General features: G+C 47.9%; 1 protein-coding gene across 1 annotated transcript in view; it reads right to left on the reverse strand.

Moving 5' to 3' along the window:
* The window catches only part of ADGRE1 (adhesion G protein-coupled receptor E1), a 50,745-nt gene extending 27,276 nt beyond the window's left edge, over positions 1-23,469 (reverse strand). Inside the window, exons 1-10 of the mRNA XM_075998382.1 lie at positions 22,998-23,469; positions 20,133-20,195; positions 7,748-7,894; positions 6,599-6,754; positions 6,354-6,473; positions 4,704-4,859; positions 4,462-4,581; positions 2,641-2,796; positions 2,398-2,517; positions 335-490 (exon numbers count right to left, since the gene is read on the reverse strand). Of these exons, the coding sequence (XP_075854497.1) occupies positions 335-490; positions 2,398-2,517; positions 2,641-2,796; positions 4,462-4,581; positions 4,704-4,859; positions 6,354-6,473; positions 6,599-6,754; positions 7,748-7,894; positions 20,133-20,195; positions 22,998-23,031 (1,228 nt within the window). The 5' untranslated portion in view covers positions 23,032-23,469. The remainder of the gene's footprint in view (positions 1-334; positions 491-2,397; positions 2,518-2,640; positions 2,797-4,461; positions 4,582-4,703; positions 4,860-6,353; positions 6,474-6,598; positions 6,755-7,747; positions 7,895-20,132; positions 20,196-22,997) is intronic.
* Positions 23,470-23,897: the final 428 nt, after the last annotated feature.

A 23,897-nucleotide genomic window follows, 5' to 3' on the forward strand; every position in this document is an offset into this window, starting at 1 on the left:
TGAGTCCCAGACATGCGAAATAGCTCGGCCAACATGAGCTGACTGCAGACACAAGAACCAGCCCAGGTGAGACCAAAAGAACTGGCCAAGAGAGCCCGACCTAAATTGCTAGCCCAAGGACTCCAGAGCTAAATAAATGTGGTTGTTTTTAGCCATTAACTCTTAGGGTGATTTGCTACTCAGCCATAAGTGACTGCTACAAATAGATGAGAACAAGTAGAGATGACGGCCAACATCTCTTAGACTAAGCCAGGGGACATGTGATAAGGGCGATTGCTCCTGGCCTTTCATGATGCTGTAGCCATCATCCCTATAGAAGAACATGGAGCATTACCTGTGCAGGCAAAATTGCCAGGCTTTCCTGGGATCCAACCATTTCCAGTGGGAGAAGAGAAACCAGGCAAACAGCTGCATCTGTATGTGCCCGGCATGTTTTCGCAGACTGAGTGAGGACCACAAGCTGGGGGGCTTTGAGAACACTCATCAACATCTGCACAGAGAAACAGAGTTACAACTATACTTCATCCTGGTAAGGCAGACTGTATTTTCCAAAAAGCGATTAAAACGGTATCTCCCATCCCCCGTGCTCCTTGTTTAACATGACTTTGGTACTCCTTTCATCGAGTGGTGGGGTGTATGTCCCCTCTGCTCTCGAATCTGAGCATGCTTGTGACTGTGATGGAAGTGACACTAGGTCAAAAACATACCATGCTAAGTCATAAATATATCATGTACTTCCCACCTTGTTCTCTTGAGCCGCTAACCCTTAGAACCCAGCTGCCATATTGTGAGGAAGCCCAACAATCCATGAACTTTTACAGGGAACTTTTATATTTTCATAATCAGGACAGAAAGATATGAGAGAAAGGGAGGGAGAGATGTAGAAAAGGAGGGAAATGAAGGAAAAAAGGAAGGAAGGAAGGAAGGAAGGAAGGAAGGAAGGAAGGAAGGAAGGAAGGAAGGAAGGAAGGAAGGAAGGAAAGAAATTAGTTGATGTCCTAAACCCTGGTACCTGTGCATGTAATCATATTTGGAAACAGGGTCTTTGTTTATGTGACAAAATTATGAGTTGTTTTGTGGTTGCCATGGACCTCCAGGTTGAACGTCACCCCCAGCTGAACCAAGCATGCAATGGTGGGCGGAACATAAGTGCTCAGACTGAGGAGTGGGGACTGACTTCAGAAGGGGACACCACACAGCAGGATCCAGGCTCCAATCAGATCCAGCCCTTGCATCGACCCGTGGCATGACCCAATCAGATCATGCCTCCTGGCATCACCTCATTACAAGATCCAATCAGATCACGCCTCATTATCCTATGCCTATAAAACCGAGGCAGCCCCAGGTCCAGCGGACAGATTTGAGCATCTCCTCCCTCCTCTCTCCTTGCCAGCCACCAGCCAACTTGCAGTAAAACTTTTCTTTTCTCAGAGGCCGGTGCCATCGTGTTAGCTTCTACGCACATAGGACAGCAAGCCCATTGATTTGCTCAGTAACAAGAGCTTTCTATTATACTCAAGTCCAGCCTGCCCCCGTGTTTGATTCATAGTAGGCCCACAACAAGAATTCAAGTCCCAGCTCTTCCACGTAATACTTGCATACACTTGGGGAAGCTACTTCACCTCCTTGACCCCCAGTTTTCTCCCTAAAATGAGAAAATCCAGGCTGGAGGTGGTGGCTCATGCCTAGCACTTTGTGCCTGAGGCTGAGGCAGGAGGACTATTTGAGGCCAGGAGGGTGAGAACAACCAGGGCAACATAGCAAGACCCTGCCATTACAAAAAAAAATAGAAAAATTAGCCAGACGTGGAGGCCTGCACCTGTAAGCCTGGCTACTAAGGAGGCTGAGGCAGGAGGGTCACTGGATCCCGGGAGTTCCAGGTCTCAGTGAGCTATGAGGTTGCCACTGCATCTGCCCTGGCAATAGAGTGAAATCCGGTCTCATACAATCATAAAATAAAATAAAGTGAGAGGCCGGGCGCGATGGCTCACGCCTGTAATCCCAGCACTCTGGGAGGCCGAGGCGGGCGGATTGCTCAAGGTCAGGAGTTCGAAACCAGCCTGAGCAAGAGCGAGACCCCATCTCTACTATAAATAGAAAGAAATTAATTGGCCAACTAAATATAGAAAAAACTTAGCCGGGCATGGTGGCGCATGCCTGTGGTCCCAGCTACTCGGGAGGCTGAGGCAGGAGGATCGCTTGAGCCCAGGAATTTGAGGTTGCTGTGAGCTAGGCTGACGCCACGGCACTCAATCCAGCCTACGCAACAAAGCGAGACTCTGTCTCAAAAAATAATAATAAAAATAAAGTGAGAAAATATCTTCCTCATATGGTCTCCTAGTGATGTAATCCTTAATTAATTAAGGAGGTAAACAATGAATAGCTGGTCCTTTATACCTTCACAGGTGGACTCGCTAGAGATGAACCCAACTTGGCAGATGCAACTGTAGCTTCCCACGGAGTTGGCACAGTGAGAATGCTCAGGGCAGATCCCGCTGGTGTGACACTCATCGATGTCTGGCAAGGAGCAGAGAAGAGTGAGTGGACCAGAGATGGGGCGAGTAAGTTTACAAACACAGGAACTCAACCCAATGGTAGATGTCCACCAAAGACCCACTCCAGGAGGCCCAAGAGCATTACCTGTACAGCCAAAATTGCCAGGGTTTCCCGGGATCCAGCCATTTCCAGTGGGGGAAGAGAAACCAGACAAACAGCTGCATCTGTATGTCCCCGGCATGTTTTCGCAGACTGAGTGAGGACCACATGCTGGGGGGCTTTGAGAACATTCATCAACATCTGGACAGAGAAAGAGCTGGAGTTACAAATATACCTCATCCTGGTTAGCAGAGTGTATTTTCCAAAAGCAGTTGAGGTGATATCTCCCATTCCACGTGCTCTTTGTTTAATGTGACTTTGGTACTCCCTTCAAGTGTGTATGTTGGGGGGGGGGGTAATATGTCCCTTCTGCTCTTGAAGAGGAACATGCTTGTGACTATGATGGAAGTGACACTAGATCAAAAAATACCATTTCAGGTCATACAAATATCATGTACTTTCCACCTTGTTCTCTGGAGCTGCTGATCCCTAGAACCCAGCTGCCATATTGTGAGGAAGCCCAACCGTCCATGAACTTCTGCGGTGACCTTTTATATTTTCATAATCGGAAAAAGAAAGAGCAGGAAGAACGGTAGGGAAAGGAAGGAAAAAAGGAAGGAAGGATGGAAGGAAGGAAGGAAGGAAGGAAGGAAGGAAGGAAGGAAGGAAGGAAAAAAGGAAGGAAGGAAGGAAGGAAGGAAGGAAGGAAGGAAGGAAGGAAGGAAGGAAGGAAGGAAGGAAGGAAGGAAGGAAGGAAGGAAGGAAAAAAGGAAGGAAGGAAGGAAGGAAGGAAGGAAGGAAGGAAGGAAGGAAGGAAGGAAGGAAGAAAATTAGTTGAAGTCTTAAATCCTGCCATCGGTGAATGTAATCTCTTTTGTTTTATGTAACAAAATTATGATTTGTTTTACACTTGCCATGGACCCCAGGTTGAACACCACCCCCAGCTGAACCAAGCATGCAATGGTGGGCAGGACAGACATGCTCAGACCAAGGAGCAGGGACTGACTTCAGAAGAGGACACCAGATGGCACCATCAAGGATCCAATCGGATCAAGCCCTTGCATCATCCCATGGCATGACCCAATCAGATCATGCCTCCTGGCAGCACCTCATTACAAGATCCAATCAGATCACACCTCATTATCCTATGCTTATAAAACTGAGGCAGCCCCAGGTCCAGCAGACAGATTTGAGCATTTCCTCCTCTCTCCTTGCCAGTCACCAACTTGCAATAAATCTTTTCTTTTCTCAAAGGCTGGTGCCACGGTCTTGGCTTCTATGCACACCGGAGGCAAGCCCATTGATTTGCTCAGTAACAAGAACTCCCTGTTATACTCCAGTCCAGCCTGACCCACTGTTTGATTCACAGTAGGCACTCGACAAGACCTCAAGTCCCACCTCTTCCAATTAACACTTGCATATCCTTGAAAAAGTCACTTCACCTCCTTGAGCCCCAATTGTCTCCCTAAAATGAGAAAATCCAGGCCAGACACGGCGGCACATGCCTGTAATCCTAGCCCTACCAAAGTACCTGGGGGCCAAGCAAGGCAGGAGGATTGCTTGAGGCTAGGAGTTTGAGACCAACCTGGGCAGCATAGCCAGACCCTGTCTCTACAGAAAATAGAAAAATTACTCCAACACAGTAGTAAGTGGCTGAGGCAGGAGGATCGTCGGCACTGAGGCATTCAAGGTTGCAGTGGGCTATGATGATGCCACTGCATCTACCCCTGGGCAGGAGAGTGAAATTCTATCTCAAACGATCATAAAATAAAATAATGTGAGAAAATCCCTTCTTCACATGGTCTTCTAGTGATGTGATCCCTAAGTAATTAAGTAGCTAAACAATGAAGAGCTGGTCCTTTATACCTTCACAGGTGGACTTGATAGAGATGAACCCAGCTTGGCAGTTGCAACTGTAGCTTCCCACGGAGTTGGCACAGTGAGAATGCTCAGGGCAGACCCCGCTGGTGTGACACTCATCGATGTCTGGCAAGGAGCAGAGAAGAGTGAGTGGACCAGAGATGGGCGAGTAAGAATACAAACACGGGAACTCAACCCAATGGTAGATGTCCACCAAAGACCCACGCCTGAGAGCCCGGGAGCATTACCTGTACAGCCAAAATTGCCAGGCTTTCCCGGGATCCAGCCATTTCCAGTGGGGGAAGAGAAACCAGGCAAACAGCTGCATCTGTATGTGCCCGGCATGTTTTCGCAGACTGAGTGAGGACCACATGCTGGGGGGCTTTGAGAACACTCATCAACATCTGGACAGAGAAACAGGGTTAGCAGATTGTAGTTTCCAAAAGTGATTGAAACGATATCCCCCATCCCACGCTGTTCCTTTAACATGACTTTGGTACTCCTTTCATCAAGTGGTGCGGTGTATGTCCCCTCTGCTCTCAAATCTCAGCGTGCTTGTGACTGTGATGGCAGTGACACCAGGTTGAAAAGATACCACGCTAAGTCATAAAAACGTCATGTACTTCCACCTTGTTCTCTTGAGACGCCCACCCGTAGAACCCAGCCGCCATATTGTGAGGAAGCCCAGCCATCCATAAACTTTTTCAGGGAACTTTTATATTTTCATAATCAGAAAAAGAAACGTGGGTGGGGAGGAGAGAGGGAGAGAGGAAGGAAAAGTAATGGAAAAAGGAAAAAAGGAAGGAACGAACGAATGAACTAAGTTAGTTGAAGTCCTAAACCCTGATACCTGTGCATGTAATCGTATTTGAAAACAGGGTCTTTGTTTATGTGACAAAATTATGAGTTGTTTTGCGGTTGCCATGGACGTCCAGGTTGAACGTCACCCCCAGCTGAACCAAGCATGCAATGGTGGGCGGAACATAAGTGCTCAGACTGAGGAGTGGGGACTGACTTCAGAAGGGGACACCACACAGCAGGATCCAGGCTCCAATCAGATCCAGCCCTTGCATCATCCCGTGGCATGACCCAATCAGATCATGCCTCCTGGCATCACCTCATTACAAGATCCAATCAGATCACGCCTCATTATCCTATGCCTATAAAACCGAGGCAGCCCCAGGTCCAGCGGACAGATTTGAGCATCTCCTCCCTCCTCTCTCCTTGCCAGCCACCAGCCAACTTGCAGTAAAACTTTTCTTTTCTCAGAGGCTGGTGCCATCGTGTTAGCTTCTACGCACATTGGACAGCAAGCCCATTGATTCACTCAGTAACGAGAGCTTTCTATTATACTCAAGTCCAGCCTGCCCCCGTGTTTGATTCATAGTAGGCCCACAACAAGAATTCAAGTCCCAGCTCTTCCACGTAATACTTGCATACACTTGGGAAAGCTACTTCACCTCCTTGACCCCCAGTTTTCTCCCTCAAATGAGAAAATTAAGACTGAACATAGTGGCTCATGCCGGTAACCCTAGCAATTTGGGAGGCCGAGGCAGGGGGATTGCTTGAGGCCAGGAGTTCGAGACCAACCTGGGCAACATAGCAAGACCCTGCCTGTACAAAAAAATAGAAAAATTAGCCAGGCATGGTTGACATGCCCATAGTCCCAGCTACTCGTGAGGCTGAGACAGGAGGATGGCTGGAGCCCAGGAGTTTGAGGTTGCTGTGAGCTATGAAGATGCCACTGCTTCCACCCTGGGCGATAGAGTGAAATCCTGTGTCAAACAATCATAAAATAAAATTTAAAACATGAGAAAATAAATCCCTTCCTGGTATGGTCTTCTAGTGATGTGATCCTTAATTAAGTAGCTAAACAATGACTAGCTGGTCCTTTATACCTTCACAGGTGGACTTGCCAGAGATGAACCCAGCTTGGCAGTTGCAACTGTAGCTTCCCATGGAGTTGGCACAGTGAGAATGCTCAGGGCAGATCCCGCTGGTGTGACACTCATCGATGTCTGGCAAGGAGCAGAGAAGAGTGAGTGCACCAGAGATGGGGTGCGTTTAAGTTTACAAACACGGGAACTCAACCCAACGGTAGATGTCCACCAAAGACCCACTCCAGGAGGCCCGGGAGCATTACCTGTACAGGCAAAATTGCCAGGCTTTCCCGGGATCCAGCCATTTCCAGTGGGAGAAGAGAAACCAGGCAAACAGCTGCATTTGTATTTCCCCTTCATGTTTTGGCAGACTGAGTGAGGACCACATACCGGGGGGCTTTGAGAACATTCATTAATATCTGGACAGAGAAAGAGCTGGAGTTACAAATATACCTCATCCTGGGTAGCAGATTGTATTTGCCAAACGTGGTTGAAACAATATCTCCCATCCCACATGCTCTTCTCTAAACACGACCTTGGTACTCCTTTCATCAAGTGGTGGGATACATGTCCCTCTGCTCTTAAAGCTGAGCATGCTTGACTATGATGGAAGTGACACTTGGTCAAAAACATACCATGCTAGGTCATAAAAACATCACGTACTTCCACCTTGTTCTCTTGAGATGCTCATCTTTATAACCCAACCGCCATATTGTGAGGAAGCCCAACCATCAAATTTCAGAAAGAGAGAGGAGGGGGAATGGAGGGAGAGAGGAAGGAAGAAAGGAAGGGAGGGAGGGAGAAAGGAAGGAAGGAAAGGGGAGAGGGAGGAAGGAAGGAAGGAAGGAAGGAAGGAAGGAAGGAAGGAAGGGAGGGAGGGAAGGAGGAAGGAAGGAAGGAAGGAAGGAAGGAAGGAAGGAAGGAAGGAAGGAAGGAAGGAAGGAAGGAGAGAGGGAGGGAGGGAGGGAGGAAGGAAGGAGGGAGGGAAGGAGGAAGGAAGGAAGGAAGGAAGGAGAGAGGGAGGGAGGGAGGGAGGAAGGAAGGAAGGAAGGAAGGAAGGAAGGAAGGAGGAGAAAGAGGAAGGAGGGGGAGAGAGGGAGGGAGGGAGAGAGAAACAAAGGGAAGGGAAGGGAAGGGAAGGGAAGGGAAGGGAAGGGAAGGGAAGGGAAGGGGAGGGGAGGGGAGGGGAGGGGAGGGGAGGGGAGGGGAGGGGAGGGGAGGAGAGGAGAGGAGAGGAGAGGAGAGGAGAGGAGAGGAGAGGAGAGGAGAGGAGAGGAGAGGAGAGGAGAGGAGAGGAGAGGAGAGGAGACATGTTTGGAGGAAAGGGGGAAGTACCTACATCCACTCCCAGCCAGCTTTCACCTGATTTTCCTACCCAATGCTCAAGGGTTCTGGGGGGCTTGTGAACTCACCATTGCATTTTACTCTTGAATCTTTGAATTGCATTTGTCCATTGCTAGCCTGGAAGCCTCTTTTGCAAGTGCAATAGTAACTGTCCGCAGTGGGGGTGCAAGTTGCATAAGCTGGGCATGTGGTGGTGTAAGCACACTGGTTCAAACCTAGGCAGCACAGAAGGGAGAGTTTGGACAAAATTAGAGCATCAGAGTGGGGTTCAAGGGAACCCAGCATAAAACAGTGGAGGTGACTGCTGTGGGTTGAATTGTGTCCCCCACCAGAAGATATGCGGATGCCCTAAACCGTGGTACCTGTGAATGTAATCCTATTTGGAAATAGAGTCTTCATAGATGTAATTAAGATATAAGTTAAGATGACGTAGACCTGGAGTAGGGTGAACGCTTCATCCAGTGTAACCTGTACAGGCAGGTGTCCTTTTAAGAAGAGAAGAGACAAAGAGACGGGCAGCAGGAGAACACTACGTCACCATGGAAGCAGAGATTGGAGTGATGTGTCTACAAGCCAAGGAATGCCAAGGGTTGCCAGCAACACCAAAATCTACGTGACACGGTTTGGATGTCTGGCCCCTCCAAATCTCATGTCGAAGTTCGATCCCCAGTGTTGGAGGGAGATGTTTGAATCAGGAGTGTGGACCCCTCATGGGTGGCTTGGTGCCCTCACGGCAGCCATGAGCAAGTTCTCTCTATTAGTTCACGCAAGAGCTGGTTGTTGAAAGGAGCTTAGTGCTCCCTCCTCCGTCTCTCACTCTCTCCCTCACCACGTCACGCACTTGCTCCCTCTTTGCCTTCCACCTTAATCGGAAGCTCCCCGCAGCTCTCGCCAGGATCAGATACTGGTGCTGCGTTTCTTCTACAGCCTGCAGAACCCGAGCCAAATGAACCTCTTGTCTTTATAAATTACTCAGCCTCAGATATTCCTTTATAGCAACACAAAATGAACTAAGACACTAAGAAAAAAGGCACGGAACAGATTCCACCCTATTATCCTTTAGAGAGATAATGGGGTTGCCAGTACCTTGATTTCAGACTTCTGGCCTCCAGAACGGTGAGACAATAAATTTCTGTTGTTTTTAAGCCACCCAGTCTGTGGTAGTTTGTTAGTGTAGCCCTAGGAATCTGAGATGTCAACCAACTGTGCTTAATCAAGTACCATAAAGACCCTAGACCCTTGCTACTCAAAGTGTGGTCCATGAGCTAGCAGCATAAGCACTGCCTGGGAGTTTGATGGAAATGCAAAATCCCAGGTTCAGCTTCAGATTGACAGCATCAGATTCTGCATTTTGGACAAGATTCCCAGGTGCTTTGTGTGCACAAGGAAGTCTGAGAAATGCTGCTGTGGACTGTTGCTCCTCAGCAGCGTCTTCCTCCCCTTAGATTCCGAAATCGTGAATCAGATGTTGATTCCACAGATCTGGGGATGGCGGGGGTCTGAGACTCTGCATTTCCCACAAGTCGCTGGAGGATGCTGATGGTTCCAGTTCATGGACCACACTACACACATGCAAGCACTGGACAGGAAAGGATGAGAGTCAAAACTTCAGGCTTTGGAAGCAAGACGGACTTGGGTTCAAGCTCCAACAGTGAACCTCAAAGCCAAGAATGGTAGCTGTTCCCCCAGACTCGTTCCGCCCTCTTCCTTTTAATAATATGACGGCCCAACTGAAGACTGTATTCCCAGCTTCTCTTGCAGCTAGGCCAACGGGAATGGAGAGAAGTGATGTGTGCACCTTCTTTGAAAAAGAAGGAGCATGCTCTACATTTCTTCTTTCCCCTTTCACCTGGGCTGTGGGGTGGACAGAGTGGGGTGATCCATCCTCAGCCACGGGGGATACGGTTCACACCTAGAGACAACAAGATGGAAGGTGCCTGGAAGTCCATTAATTCACCTCTCTGTACCTCAGTTTACCCGTTTAGCCTCTGCTTTGCCTGGCCAGCTCCTCCCCACTCGTCAGGTTTTGCTTTAATGTCACTTCCTCCAGGAAACCTTCCTTGGTTCTCCAATAGCGCCCTGAGCCCGCGCTTTATGGCATTGATTGCTACTGTGATCGCTTGACTGTCCTCTGTGATTAGCTTCTTCAAGGCCGCCTGACCCACCACACTGTGAGCTTCAGAAGGACAAGGCTGCAGGTGGGGGCAGGCTCCCAGGTGATAGAGAAGATGCGGATTGGACACTATGCTTCCTGTGGGAAGCACAATATGGGAACACCCCCTCCAAAAAAAGATAACCACAAGATAATCCCTGGAACCTGCAAAATCGTTATGCTCCGGGGCAAGTGGAATTAAGGTTGCTAATCAGACGACCTCAAGGTGGAGACAGGAGGCTGAGTCATCCAGGTGCAAGCGAGGTCATCGCAAAGGTCTTTGTAAGCGAAAGATGAAACCGAGAGAGGCACTGTCGGAGGATGTGATGTGAGAAGGACTTGATCAACCGATGCTAGCTTTAAAGGTGAAAGTAAGAAAACAGACTCTCCCCTGGAAACTCCAAAACCAGTGCAGCCCCGCCGATGCCTTTATTTTAACCTTGTGGGACCTATTTTGGACTCGTGATCTCCAGAACTGTAAGATGATAAGTTTTTGTTGTTTTAAGCCAACAAGTCACAGCAGTCATAGGAAATGAATATAGTTCCCAGTATCCAGACAGAAAGAACTGAGGCTCAGAGAGGTTAAGTGACTTGCCCAAGGACACACAGCTAATAAGCGGCACAGCCAAGCCTTTCAAAAATCCGAAGTGTCATGCCAGATATGGAATCAACCTAAGTGTCCACCCACAGATGAATGAATAAAGAAAACGTACAAGCCGGGCGTGGTGGCTCACGCCTGTAATCCTAGCACTCTGGGAGGCTGAGGCGGGCAGATTGCTCGAGGTCAGGAGTTCAAAACCAGCCTGAGCAAGAGCGAGACCCCGTCTCTACTATAAACAGAAAGAAATTAATTGGCCAACTGATACATATAGAAAAAAATTAGCCGGGCATGGTGGCGCATGCCTGTAGTCCCAGCTACTCGGGAGGCTGAGGCAGGAGGATCGCTTGAGCCCAGGAGTTTGAGGTTGCTGTGAGCTAGGCTGACGCCACAGCACTCACTCTAGCCTGGGCAACAAAGCGGCACTCTGTCTCAAAAAAAAAAAAAAAGAAAAAGAAAAAAGAAAACGTACATGTATACAATGGAATATTGTTCAGCCATAAAAAAAAAAAAGAACAAAATCCTGTCATTTGCAACAACATGGATGGAACTGGAACCTGTGAAGTGAAATAAGCCAATCACAGAAAGACAAATATCACATATTCTCATTCATACTTGGGAGCTAAAAATAAATCCAACCCTGGGCTGGGCCCTGTGGCTCGAGCCTGTCATCCCAGCACTTTGGGAGGCTGAGGCAGGAGGATCACTTGAGACCAGGAGTTTGAGACCAGCCTGGGCAAGATAGTGAGACCCCCATCTCTATAAATAATTTAAAAACTAGACAGCCTTGGTGGCATGTGCCTATAGACCCAGCTACTAGGGAGGCTGAGTCTGGGAGTTGGAGGCTGCAGTGAGCTGTGATGATGCCCACTGCACTCCAGCCTGGGCGACAGAGCGAGACCCTGTCTCTTTTTAAAAAATGATTTTATGGAGACAGACAGAAGAATGATGGTTACCAGAGGCTGCGAAGGGGAGACAAAGACAGGATGGTCAATGGGTACAAAACTACAGTTACATGGGAGAAATAAGATCTAATGTTCAGTAGTAGCTCAATAGGGCAACTATGGTTAACACTGAACCTTCCTATCAGAGAGAGATGGGAGCCATGGGAGGCTATTGAGCAGAGGAGGGGCACAGTGTGATTTAGGTTTTAGCGTGATCCTTCTCAACACGGCAGGTACATTCTGGAAGCCGGGCATGGAGAGCATGAAACTCTGCATTTATGTCTGACAGTGATACTAACGAGATCTGCCAGTGCACCGGCTGCGAGGTTCGAAAAGAGCAGAACCAGTGATGATGCCAGCATCGACTGGTAGGATGGGAAAACTCTTTGTAAAGTACAAAAAAAAAAAAAAAAAAATGGAAAGGATGGCTGATTAGTAGGAGTATTTATGACATCTTTCAGTCTTGTTTTTTAACACTGGTGTTGAGATCCAGGCTCCTTGCCCCTCCAATGTGCCCTGTTAATTTCTCGGCCCTGCATGAGGCCTCTGATGATCTCTCCCTTCTCATTTACAGCTTCCCTTCCACCTGCAGAGCCAATGTTTCTCCTTGCACACTTCCTGTAGTTTACTGTGTGTGGTGTCTTGGCCCTGTGAACCTCCCACACACCGCCTCCTTGCTCCAGCCCAATCCCTCACCACTCAGATGCACCCCAAACCAGAGTAACAGCCCATTGCTCAGTCACGTGCCTCGTGCCATCAGCTACGCCCATCTTGCATCGGTTCTCCAAAGCCCTCCCAGCCTCAGGGACTTGTCCTGCTGTTCCAGGCCCTGTCCCACACTTTGCCTGGGTGGCGTCAATCAATCCATCCTTCTGTGCCCACGGAAACATCACTGCCTCAAGAACGTTTTCCAAACCATCTCAGTAAAGCCCCTCTTTTAAAAAAAAAAATAAAAAAGAAATCCCAACATTTATTGTTTTGGGACTTTTTGATAAAAGCCATTCTCACTGGAGATAAGTGATACCTCATTGTGGTTTTGATTTGCATTTCCCTGATGATTAGAGATGTTGAGCATTTTTTCGTATGTTTCTTGGCCAGTGGTCTATCTTCTTTTGAATAGTTTCTGTTCATGTCCTTTGCCCACTTTTTTTTTTTTTTTTTTTTTTTGGAGACCGAGTCTCTCTCTGATGCCCAGGTTAGAGTGCCGTGGTATCAGCCTAGCTCACAGCAACCTCAAACTCCTGGGCTCAAGTGATCCTCCTGCCTCAGCCTCCCGAGTAACTGGGATTACAGGCATGCGCCACCATGCCTGGAAAACTTTTTCTACATATTTTAGTTGACCAATTAATTTCCTTCTATTTTTAGTAGAGACGGGGTCTCGCTCTTGCTCAGGCTGGTCTCAAACTCCTGACTTTGAGCGATCCTCCCGCCTCGGCCTCCTAGAGTGCTAGGATTACATGTGTGAGCCACCACGCCTGGCCCCTTTGTCCACTTTTTGATAGGGTTGTTTGATTTTTTTCTTGCCGATTTTCCTGAGTTCTATATAGATTCTAGTTAGCAGCCCTTTATCGGATGTGTAGCATGTGAATATTTTCTCCCATTCTGTAGGTTGTCTGTTTGCTCTTGTGATAGTTTCTTTGGCTGTGCAGAAGCTTTTTAATTTGATCAGGTCCCATTTGTTTATTTTTGTTGTTGCTGTGATTGCCTTAGCTCCTCTTGTACTATCCTGGATGGAGCTGGAGCCCATTCTACTAAGGGAAGTATCACAAGAATAGAAAAGCAAGCACCACTGGGGGATGGACACACTTGAAGCTCTGGCTTGGGCTGTGCAAAAGCAATATATGTAACCTAAACATTTGTACCCCGCTAATATGCAGAAATAAAAAAAAAATTTAATCCCCACAAGTGACAGCTCACATCTTTAAAAAAAATCATAGAACCTAAATAATTTTCAGAATAAAAATAAGTTGGGGTAAGACTAAAGTGTATCATAAATAAAGAAAAGCATCATAACATGTAACCAAAATGTTTGTACTCCCATAATTTCCTGAAATAAAAAAAAAACTTTAAAATACTTTTAAAAAGTGAAAAAGAGTGTGCAAATTGGTGGCTTTAAAATATTGTTGCTAATTTTAAGAATAAAATTTTAAAGGAAAAAAAATTTAACATTCACTCACCTAAACAACTCTTAGCACAATAAGGAAAAGAGAAAACTTTCATAACTTTGCAATGAGGACCAATTAAAACAATCTAAAAAAAAAAAGAAAAGAAAAACAACAGCTCTTTTATCAAATGCAAGTCTGGGAGGAAAAAAGCAACAAACACACATATCTGGGGTAAAGAAACACTTTTAAATGATGCAACTTTTTTCTGTACCTTTGTTCACCATACTTCATAGATGTGCTCCATGAAGAATAAATAAAGCATTTAGGTTTTTTATTGTCTGAAAAAGTAAATTTTTCAGATCACTGCCCCTGTTTTGACTCAGCCTTCTTTATTATCCACTCCTGTATGACACCATGATATATATATATATATATTTTTTTTTTTTTTGAGACAGGGTCTTGCTCTGTCTCTCAGGCTAGAGTGCAGTGGCATGATCACAGCTCACTACAGCCTCCAACTTCTGGGCTCAAGCAATCCTCCTGCCTCAGCCTCTTAAGTAGCTGGGACTACAGGTGCATGCCAGGACCCCCAGCCAAATTTTCTTATTTTTTTTTTTTAGAGATGGGGATCTCACTATGTTGCCCAGGCTGGTCTTGAACCCCTGGACTTAAGAGATCCTTCTACCGAGGCCTCCCAAAACCCTGGGATTACAGGCAGGAGTCACCATGCCTGGCCAGATACCATAATTATTTAAAAGACCCTTGACTGGGCTCAGTGGCTCATGCCTGTAATCCTAGCACTCTGGGAGGCCAAGGACGGAGGATCACTTGAGATCAGGAGTTCAAGACCAGCCTGAGCAAGAGCAAGACCCCATCTCTATTAAAAATAGAAAAAAATAGCCAGATGTGGTGGTGCCTATAGTCCCAGCTACTCGGGAGGCTGAGGCAGGAGGATCGCTTGAGCCTGGGAGTTGGAGGCTGCAGTGAGTTGTGATCACACCACTGCACTCCAGCCTGGGAAACAGAGTGAGACCCTGTCTCAAAAAAAATAAAATAAAAATAAAAGACCCTAAAGACAAAGGAGGAGAGAGAGTGGGAAAGGGAGGAGGGGAGGAGGGTGTTAACATTCGTAAGCACTTGCTATATTCCAGGCACCACCTGTGTCTTGTCTCACGAAATCCTTAGTTCTCCTATCCTCGATTTGATGGAAACTGAGGCCCATCAGTTGACTGAGAAAGCCTGAGGTCTCCGTGGCAGGGACTGGCAGCAAGATCCCAAGAGCCCGGGAAGGAAGCGCCAGCCCAGAGCCCACCTCTTAACAGCGCCGCTGCCGTGGGGCCCAATTCTCCTAACTGTCCCCCTGCGAGGCCCACGAATGAGATGGCAACACTTAGAGGCGTTGCCCCAGCCCTAATGACTCTCAGTTCCAGGAAGGCTCTTACCAGAAACCGTCCGCCACCTCGACCGCAGGTGGAAATCGGCAGGCAGAGGAGAGGGAAGTCACTGGATGTCTCTGAGATCCAGCCAGGAGCCACCTCCTCACCCGGCCGGGCTCTGCGTTCCGGGGTGTCGATGATTACGGTGGCCGGACTCCCGGGAGGCGTCTCTGCAGGGCCCCATCTTGGTGAATGGCTCCCGCGAGAGCCCTCATCCGAAATACTAGTCGTGTATATTTCAGGGGGACAGTGGGGTGTTTGGGTGTATGTACTCAGTGCGGGTGATTAAATCAAGCTGATGAATGCGTCCATCGCCACACATACTTCTCCTTTGTGTGTGTGCGTGTGGTTTGTCAATGAGGAATAAGATTTTTTAGGCCGGGCGCGGTGGCTCACGCCTGCAATCCCAGCACTCTGAGAAGCAGAGGTGGAAGGATCGCTCAAGGTCAGGAGTTCGAAACCAGCCTGAGCAAGAGCGAGACCCTGTCTGTACTAAATATAGAAAGAAATTAATTGGCCATCTAATATATATAGAGAGAGAAAAAATTAGCCGGGCATGGTGGCGCATGCCTGTAGTCCCAGCTACTAGGGAGGCTGAGGCAGGAGGATCGCTTGAGCCCAGGAGTTTGAGGTTGCTGTGAGCCAGGCTGACGCCATGGCACTCACTCTAGCCTGGGCAACAGAGTGAGACTCTGTCTCAAAAAAAAAAAAAAAAAAAAAATATATATATATATATATGAATAAAATATTTTAGAAAAAGTAAATAAATAAAGTGCAAATGGTCTCATAAAAAAACAAAAGAAGCCTCATCTCAGGTTCTGCTTCTAAAAAAAAACTAACCAAAAGCAGATGGTAATCCTTATTTTTGCTCATATTCTTTCATTGGTTTTTATTTTTTTTAACAAGGTAATAATTGCTTGTTGGAAAAAAAAAAGATAATGCAGAAGTGTATAAAAAAGTAAAAGTCCTCCGTCCTCATCCTTATACACAGAGGTAACTACTGTCAAAAGCTTAGTGCAGGCCAGGCACAGTGGCTCACGTCTGTAATCCCAGCACTCTGGGAGGCCAAAGTGGGAGGCTCGCTTGAGGTCAGGAATTCGAGACCAGCCTGAGCAAGAGACAGATCCCGTCTCTAAAAGAAAATAGGAAAAAAATTAGCCGGGCATGGTGGTGGCACCTGTAGTCCCAGCTACTGGGGAGGCTGAGGCAGGAGGATCGCTTCAGCCCAGGAATTTGAGGTTGCTGCGAGCTAGGCTGACACCACGGCACTCTAAGCCCAGGCAACAGAGAGAGATCCTTTCTCTAAAAAAAAAAAAAAGACTTTGGGGCTGTTGCAATGAAATAAATGTATTTCGCATGTGAGAAGGACATGATTTTGGGGAGCCAGAAGCAAAACATTAGGGCTTGACTGTGTCCCCCCTGAGCTCATGTGCTGGAAACGAAACCCCCAAGACACCAGTGTCGAGAGATGAGACCTTTACGGGGTGATTAGATCATAAAGGAGGAGCCCTCCTGAATGCAGTGATGCCATTATCACGGGAGTGGGTCTGTCACAAAAGGGAGTCAGGCCCCCTTTTGCCCTCTCACACACCTCCTGCCTCCCTTCCACCTCCTGCCAGGGGGCGACGCAGCAAGAAGCCCCTCGCCAGGGCTAGCGCCCTGCTCTTGGACTTCCCCGCCTCCAAAACTGTGAGCACATAAATTTCTGTTCTCTATAAATCGCCCGGTCTTAGGCATCCTGTTATAACGGCGCACCACGAACCAAGACAGCTACTGTATTGGTCAATGTCGATCCAGAAAATTCCCACCCTCACAGAGAGCCCTGTTGGACAACATTGTTCTACTACTTGCTCGTTCACCTCGTAGTATGTCTTCCAGAACAAGAACCGCAAAACGTGTCAAGTTTTGTAACTGGTGGAGGAATAAATGGGGTGGGGTGTAGGGGAGAGTATTGTACTGTTTTCTCTACCTTTGAACATTTAAATAATTCCATAAATGAAAAGAATATGTTTGGCGCCTCTTGCCAAGTTCGTGTCTATAGACCTGCCTTGTGCTTATTAACGGCTGCATAATATTCCATTGTATCCATTCATAGACTAGAATTGTGCCGAAATATCTAGCCAGCCAAATATCAAACCAAAAAAAAACATTTACACTCCTTTTTCTTTTTCTTTTTTTTTTTTTTTTGAGACAGAGTCTCACTTTGTTGCCCAGGCTAGGCTGAGTGCCGTGGCGTCAGCCTAGCTCACAGCAACCCCAAACTCCTGGGCTCAAGTGATCCTCCTGCCTCAGCCTCCCGAGTAGCTGGGACTACAGGCATGCGCCACCATGCCCGGCTGATTTTTTCCATATATATATATCAGTTGGCCAATTAATTTCTTTTTATTTATAGTAGATACGGGGTCTCAGCTCTTGCTCAGGCTGGTCTCGAACTCCCGACCTCGAGCAATCCACCCACCTCGGCCTCCCAGAGTGCTGGGATTACAGGTGTAAGCCAGTCCTTTTTCCATGATATCATTTTGTCGCTAGGAGGCAGCCACCCAGTCGTGGACTACATTTCCCAGATCCCATTGCAGCCAGGTACGGTCATGTGACCACAAATGGCGGCGCCATATGTAAATACCAGATCTGGGTTTTTATAAAGTGGTTGTGCCTTCTCCACCGTCTCTTTCCTCTTCTGCCTTGTCTGCAGAAGACTGAAACACCGGTATGACTTAGCTACAAGACAAAAGGAGCCTGGGTGTGTGAATCTCTGCACAGAGAAAAGCCACCCACTGGGCAGAAACATTGGCACTGAACTCCCATGTGAACAAGAATTAAACTTTTTTTGTATGAGGCAACTTCTTTTTAGTAAGGGACTGACAGTTTGGGGGTTATTTGTGACATCAGCTAAGGTTACTGGAACCAACTCAACAATTTATCTAGCCGGTCCCCTTGTATGAATAAACATTTGGTTTATTTGAGGGGAGTATTACGGTGCATGTCCTTAGATACACAGATATCTATGCACGTTACAGGAACATCTCTTTGGAATAAATTTCTAGATGAGCCTCTAATGTGCCCAAGTGTACATGCATTTTTGTAATATTTTATTAAGTATAATACGTGTAGAAAAGGTATTGTAAGTGTGTCGTTCAGCAAATGAATTCTCACTAAGTGGGAAGATCTGTGTGTTTGCATTTTTAATCCTGATAGTGCCCAATTTTGCTCAAGTATTAAGGCTTTTTTGTTGTTCTTGTTTTTTTTTTTTTTTTAAATGTTAAGCCTTTTGAATTTCCATTTATAAGTTCATCCCTCTAGCGTAACATTTCTCACACTCTCTCTAGGTAGCATATGATCCTCCTTTTATTTATCTGCCGTACTCCTGTATTCTGTGCCAGGCCTGGGCTGGGTCTGGGGCTGTCAAAATTAACACAGCCTCTTCCCTACCTTCTACTTTCTGGGGTCAACAACAACAACAACAACAATAATAATAACTATTTCATTAAGGTGGCCCCATTTTGAAAACCTATCAATGAGATCTTTCTCTTTTCCAGTTTTGTGGCTGTGACTGCCCCCAAGCATTCTGTCCAAGGGCTTCATCCCTTTCAGAGAAACATGAAGACGTTTTAGCGTCAGACACACAATGCGTGCAGAACAGTCGTGTGCCTGCTTTAATCACCAAATCGGATCACGGAGTTCTCGGCAAGACAATAGTTTCGAAAGCAAAAACTCGCAAAAAAAATAAATAAACAGATATCCATGTCCCTATCTGTTAATATTTCAAGAGCCAAGCTGGGAGGACAGGAAGGGAGCATTTTCACTGAGGACACGGGAGATGAGATCAGAGTATCTCGATATCTATCGCGTGGGGAAAGTTCATCAAGGGAGATCTGCGTGGAGGATTCTTGTTCCTCAACCCCTTCACTGCAGGGCTAACCCCAGGTGGAGATGAGTGACCTTAGAAGCTTCCAGATAGGAATGGGTGAATCCAGGGGCGTGAAGGCATGAAGGTTGATTTCTCCCAATAAAGGGCAGGTGGAACTTCCCAGTGTACGAGAGAAGCCTGGCTTCTTCAACTGCCACATCCAACGTGGTATGTGTGGGATCAGAGGTTTGGAATCAGTAGGGAAACACAGCTAGCAAGTGGCCCAACAAGACTCTTCTGGTGGCCGGGCGGGGTGGCTCACACCTGTAATCCCAGCACTCTGGGAGGCCGAGGAGGGAGGATGGCTTGAGGTCAGGAGTTTGAGACCAGCCTGAGCAAGAGCGAGACCCCAGCCTCTACCATAAATAGAAAAATTAGCCGGGCGTGGTGGGGCGCATGCATATAGTCCCAGCTACTGGGGAGGCTGAGGCCGGAGGATCGCTGGAGCCCAGGAGTTTGAGGTTGCTGTGAGCTAGGCTGACACCACGGCACTCTAGCCCAGGCAACAGAGCAACATTCCATCTCAAAAACAAAAACAAAAAAGACCTCTGGTTTCCCGTAGCCCGAACTTGGGACCAGGGTCTGCCCACGGACCCCTGGGAGATGCAGAGCTTCCGAGGGGGCTGCTGGGTAACCAAGGTGGCACCACCCCCCCCCCCCGTAGATAAGACACCCCCTTCGGAGCCCAGCCGCTCCCCTGCCTCCCGGCTACCAGATCCCATCAGCTGCCCCCACACCAAACGTCCAGGTGCCGTCTTGGGCAAGAGCAAGGGGAAACGAGAAAGCTCGAAAAATTAGTTTTTCGTACAACAGACACTGGCTTGCCCAAATGAGACTGTTGGAACCACGAGTTGGAGACGCTGAGGGCGATTAGGAGCGGACAGTGTCTTTCTCCCTCTATCCAGAGCTTACGTGGAAGATGAAAACATTTCATGACACATAAAGGAGCCACTTGTTCGTTTCTTCCGCATGGAGTTGCGGTCTGAGTACATTCCAGCCCTACTCCTCCTCCACCGCCATTTATAAAGCTCATACAACCCACGAGGTGGTGGACAAAGTCACCTCTTTGGAATGAAAGCTTCACAACATCCTTGGGGGACAGGAATCGTTGTTATCTGTATTTCACAGCTGGGGACGCTGCAGATCAGAGCGGTTATGTGACTTGCCCAAGATCACACAGCAATTCCAGAGGAAAGAGCCGGGAGTGGGAATCAGGGGGTCTGCATGTTAACCCTTGTTCTGTCGCTAAATATGTCCCCGGGGAACGCCCTCCACCACGTCAGGCATGTGGATTCTCTTCAGCCAACTTACCCCTTGTCGTTGGATCCACTGCGGACACTGTGTGCGTTTTCCAGCTGCATAGACCACAACACCCTGTGAAGACAGAAATGAAAATCACCATGAACCACCACCAAAAAAAAAAAAACCCTTTCCTCTCAACCTGCAGAACGACTCCAGGCTTGGCCTCAGAGGGACGGACATATACTATTTCACATAATTCCCCAGCGGCTGTTCCTGATTTTCTGCACTTTTTTGTTTTTCATTTTGTTTGTCTTTATCTTTGTTTTCTTTTCAATTACAAAAATAATTCCAGATTTTTTTTTTTCTTTTCAAAAACACACATAAGGGCCAGGTGCAGTGGCTCAAGCTTGTAATCCCAGCACTCTGGGAGGCCCAGGCAGGAGGATCGCTTGAGCTCAGGAGTTCGAGCCCTGCCTGAGCAACAACAGCAAGACCCCGTCTCTACAAAAAACAGAAAAAAGTTACTCAGGCATGGTGGCGCATGCCTGTAGTCCCAGCTACTTGGGAGGCTGAGGCAGGAGGATCGCTTGAGCCCAGGAGTTTGAGGTTGCTGTGAGGTATGATCTCACCACGGCACTCTACCCGGGGAGACAGAATGAGACTCTGTCTCAAAAAAAAAAAAAAAAAAAAAAAAAAAAAAAAAAATATATATATATATATATATATATATTAAAGCATGCTGTGTCAAAGGGGTTGACATCTCCTGCTAGGAAGCCAAACTTGATTCTTTGGAAGAGATTTAAAAAAAAAAAGTTTTGCTTTTTTTATGTATAAGACACATATGTAGGCCGGGCACGGTGGCTCACGCCTGTAATCCTAGCTCTCTGGGAGGCCAACGTGGGCGGATCGCTCAAGGTCAGGAGTTTGAAACCAGCCTGAGCAAGAGCGAGACCCCGTCTCTACTAAACATAGAAAGAAATTAATTGGCCAACTAATATATATAGAAAAAATGAGCCGGGCAAGGTGGCCCATGCCTGTAGTCCCAGGTACTCGGGAGGCTGAGGCAGGAGGATCGCTTGAGCCCAGGAGTTTGAGGTTGCCGTGAGCTAGGCTGATGCCATGGCACTCACTCTAGCCTGGGCAACAAAGCAAGACTCTGTCTCAAAAACAAAAAGAGACACATGTGTAACCTAAACATCTGTACTCCCATAATATGCTGAAATAAAAAACAGACACATGTGGACATTTATATATAACATATATAGACATACAGTATATCTGGGATATTAACATTTCATGGGAGGGCAGGGGGATTCGTTTTTTGGATTTTTTCACTGTTTGAAAGGCAGTGCAGCCCTGCAGCACTTAGCTTTGCTGCTCCACAAGCACCATCATCATCGTCACTGCCATCATCAATATCACCAATGTCGTCAATATCACCCCCACCAGTCTTTGCCGATCAGCTCTGGGGCAGACTAAGAGCTGCTAATGGTTAACGCCAGTGCCAACGTGCCGAAGTGACAGCTCTGTGTCCCTGCATTTGATGTACACAAGCCAACAATTTCTTCTACTGAAGCCTGCCCGCCAACAAGCCTCACAGTGGCCGGGCGCGGTGGCTCACGCCTGTAATCCCAGCACTTTGGGAGGCCGAGGCGGGAGGACTGGTCGAGCCCAGGAATTCAAGACCACCCTGAGTAACATAATCAGTTCCCGTCTCTACAAAAAGAAAGTAAAATTCTTTTAATCAGCCCGGCATGGTGGTGCATGTGCCTGTCGTCCCAGCTACTCGGGAGGCTGAGGCAGGAGGATCGCTCGAGCCCAGGAGTTGGAGGCTGCAGTGAGCTGTGATGACACCCCTGCACTCCAGCCTGGGTGACAGAGCCAGACCCTGTCTCAAAAAAATAAAATCAAATAAAAATCTGGCTTCCCCAATTACTGATTGGGTGGCCTCGGGAAATCGATTTTTAATCGATTTAATCTCTCTGTGCCTCAGTTTCCTCCCTCGGTAAAACAGGAACCAGATCCACTGAGCCACAGCGGAGGAAACCCAGCCTCCCTACTTAGAAAATGTCCCTTCTTCTTGCGTTTGAACTGATGACCCCAATTTACAGGGCAGAGAAGGAAACCCAGCCACACGAGAGATAAACGAAGCCAGGCAGGACAAACTGATGCCTGATGAAAGATAAAGAAAGAACAAACAGGAAGGTTCCAGCTCATTGTTCAGGTCTCAGCACAAATTTCTGACTTCCTCTTCATCGTGACCCCAGTCACATTCTATAGCAACCTCCTGCATAGCACCTACCACTCCCTAAACTCCTTTGGTTTGCTTATTATCTGGGGGGACACAGCGTGCATGCCACAGCACAGACATTCTGGAATCACCGTAGCCTGGCTTGGAACCCCGGCTCTCCTCCTTATTGGCTAAGCGGTCCTGGGCAGTTATTTTACCTCTTTTGCTCCCCTCCTCACCTTTGCAAAATTGGGGCTCCTAATGGCCTCATATCACAGAAACCGTATGTGGCGACAGGATCCCTTCTACGTTTAAAGGACTTAGAGCAGTGTGTTCAGTGGGTGACCACTCTGACCCTCTGTATCTTCTTCTCTGTCTGTTCTCACCTCCACGAGCACAGAAATCTCGTCTGTCTGTCCACTGCTGTATACCCTTGGCGCTTAGAACAGCACCTGCCACACAGCAGGTGCTCAGGGCAGACGAATGACAGGGAAGAAAATCTGCCCCCACAGGTGGACCACCCTACCGAATGTTGTCCAAGATGCCCCCAAGGATGGTGTTTGCAAGCACCCAGCCTAGAATCAGGATTTCTTGCCTGGAGGCTGTGTGGAGCTCTGACTTTTTTTTTTTTTTTTCCCTTTCTGTAGCCTGTTTCCAGCCCAGACGGCCCCCAGCAACCCCCCAACCCCCAGCCGCACACTCACCCCAGAAGAGGAGCAGGCTGCAGCGCCACATCATGCCCTGGTCCTGCTGTCCCAACAGGGGACCCTTTTCTTCTCACCCAGGGTTTTCAGCACGGGGAGGTGCCAGTCGAGAGGAGGGCGGGGCCGGCCTTGCTCAATGTCCCCAGCGCATCACAGCCCTTTTTTGCTGAGTTGTTGGCACTGCCCCGTAGGACATCCTGGGAAACTCCATTTCCCCCTTGCTCCGAGATAAAGAGAAGTTGATCTGGCTAACGTGAGGCAGTTCTCTCCGCCGCCCTCCCTCGCCCTCTCTCTCTTTTTCCTTTTGCTCCCCGACACGCATCTCCCACCTCTCATGTGGTCGTTCACTGCGCCCAGCAAATGGGCCGCCCCTGGCGACGTGAGTCCCAGACTTCGGGGTCTCTCCCCAGCCCGCCCCGTGGACACGGGACGACCGTCGCGACCGTCGTGTGCCAGGCGCCGTGCTGGGCACGTTGCCAACGGGATGTGATGGCCCCATCGTGTCGGCCTTGCAAAGTTGGAGTTTCCCTCCTTCCGCCAAAAAAAAAAAAAGGGGACACTGAGGCTCGCAGAGGAGATATAACTTGTCCAAGGTCACTCGACCCCCAGATGTGAAACCAAGACCCTCTGACTCCAGGATCAAGAGCTTTATGCCTGGCAAGAGTCGAGAATAAAATAAAAGGGGAAAAAAAGAAGGAATTTAAAAATATAAGTAAAAGGCCGGGCGAGGTGGCTCACACCTGTAGTCCTAGCTCTCTGGGAGGCCGAGGCGGGCGGATCGTTTGAGTTCAGGAGTTCGAGACCAGCCTGAGCAAGAGCGAGACCCCGTCTCTACTATAAATAGAAAGAAATTAATTGGCCAACTAATACATACAGAAAAAATTAGCCGGGCATGGTGGC

Source organism: Microcebus murinus, chromosome 27, assembly GCF_040939455.1.
Source record: "Microcebus murinus isolate Inina chromosome 27, M.murinus_Inina_mat1.0, whole genome shotgun sequence".
NCBI classification, from domain to species: domain Eukaryota; kingdom Metazoa; phylum Chordata; class Mammalia; order Primates; family Cheirogaleidae; genus Microcebus; species Microcebus murinus.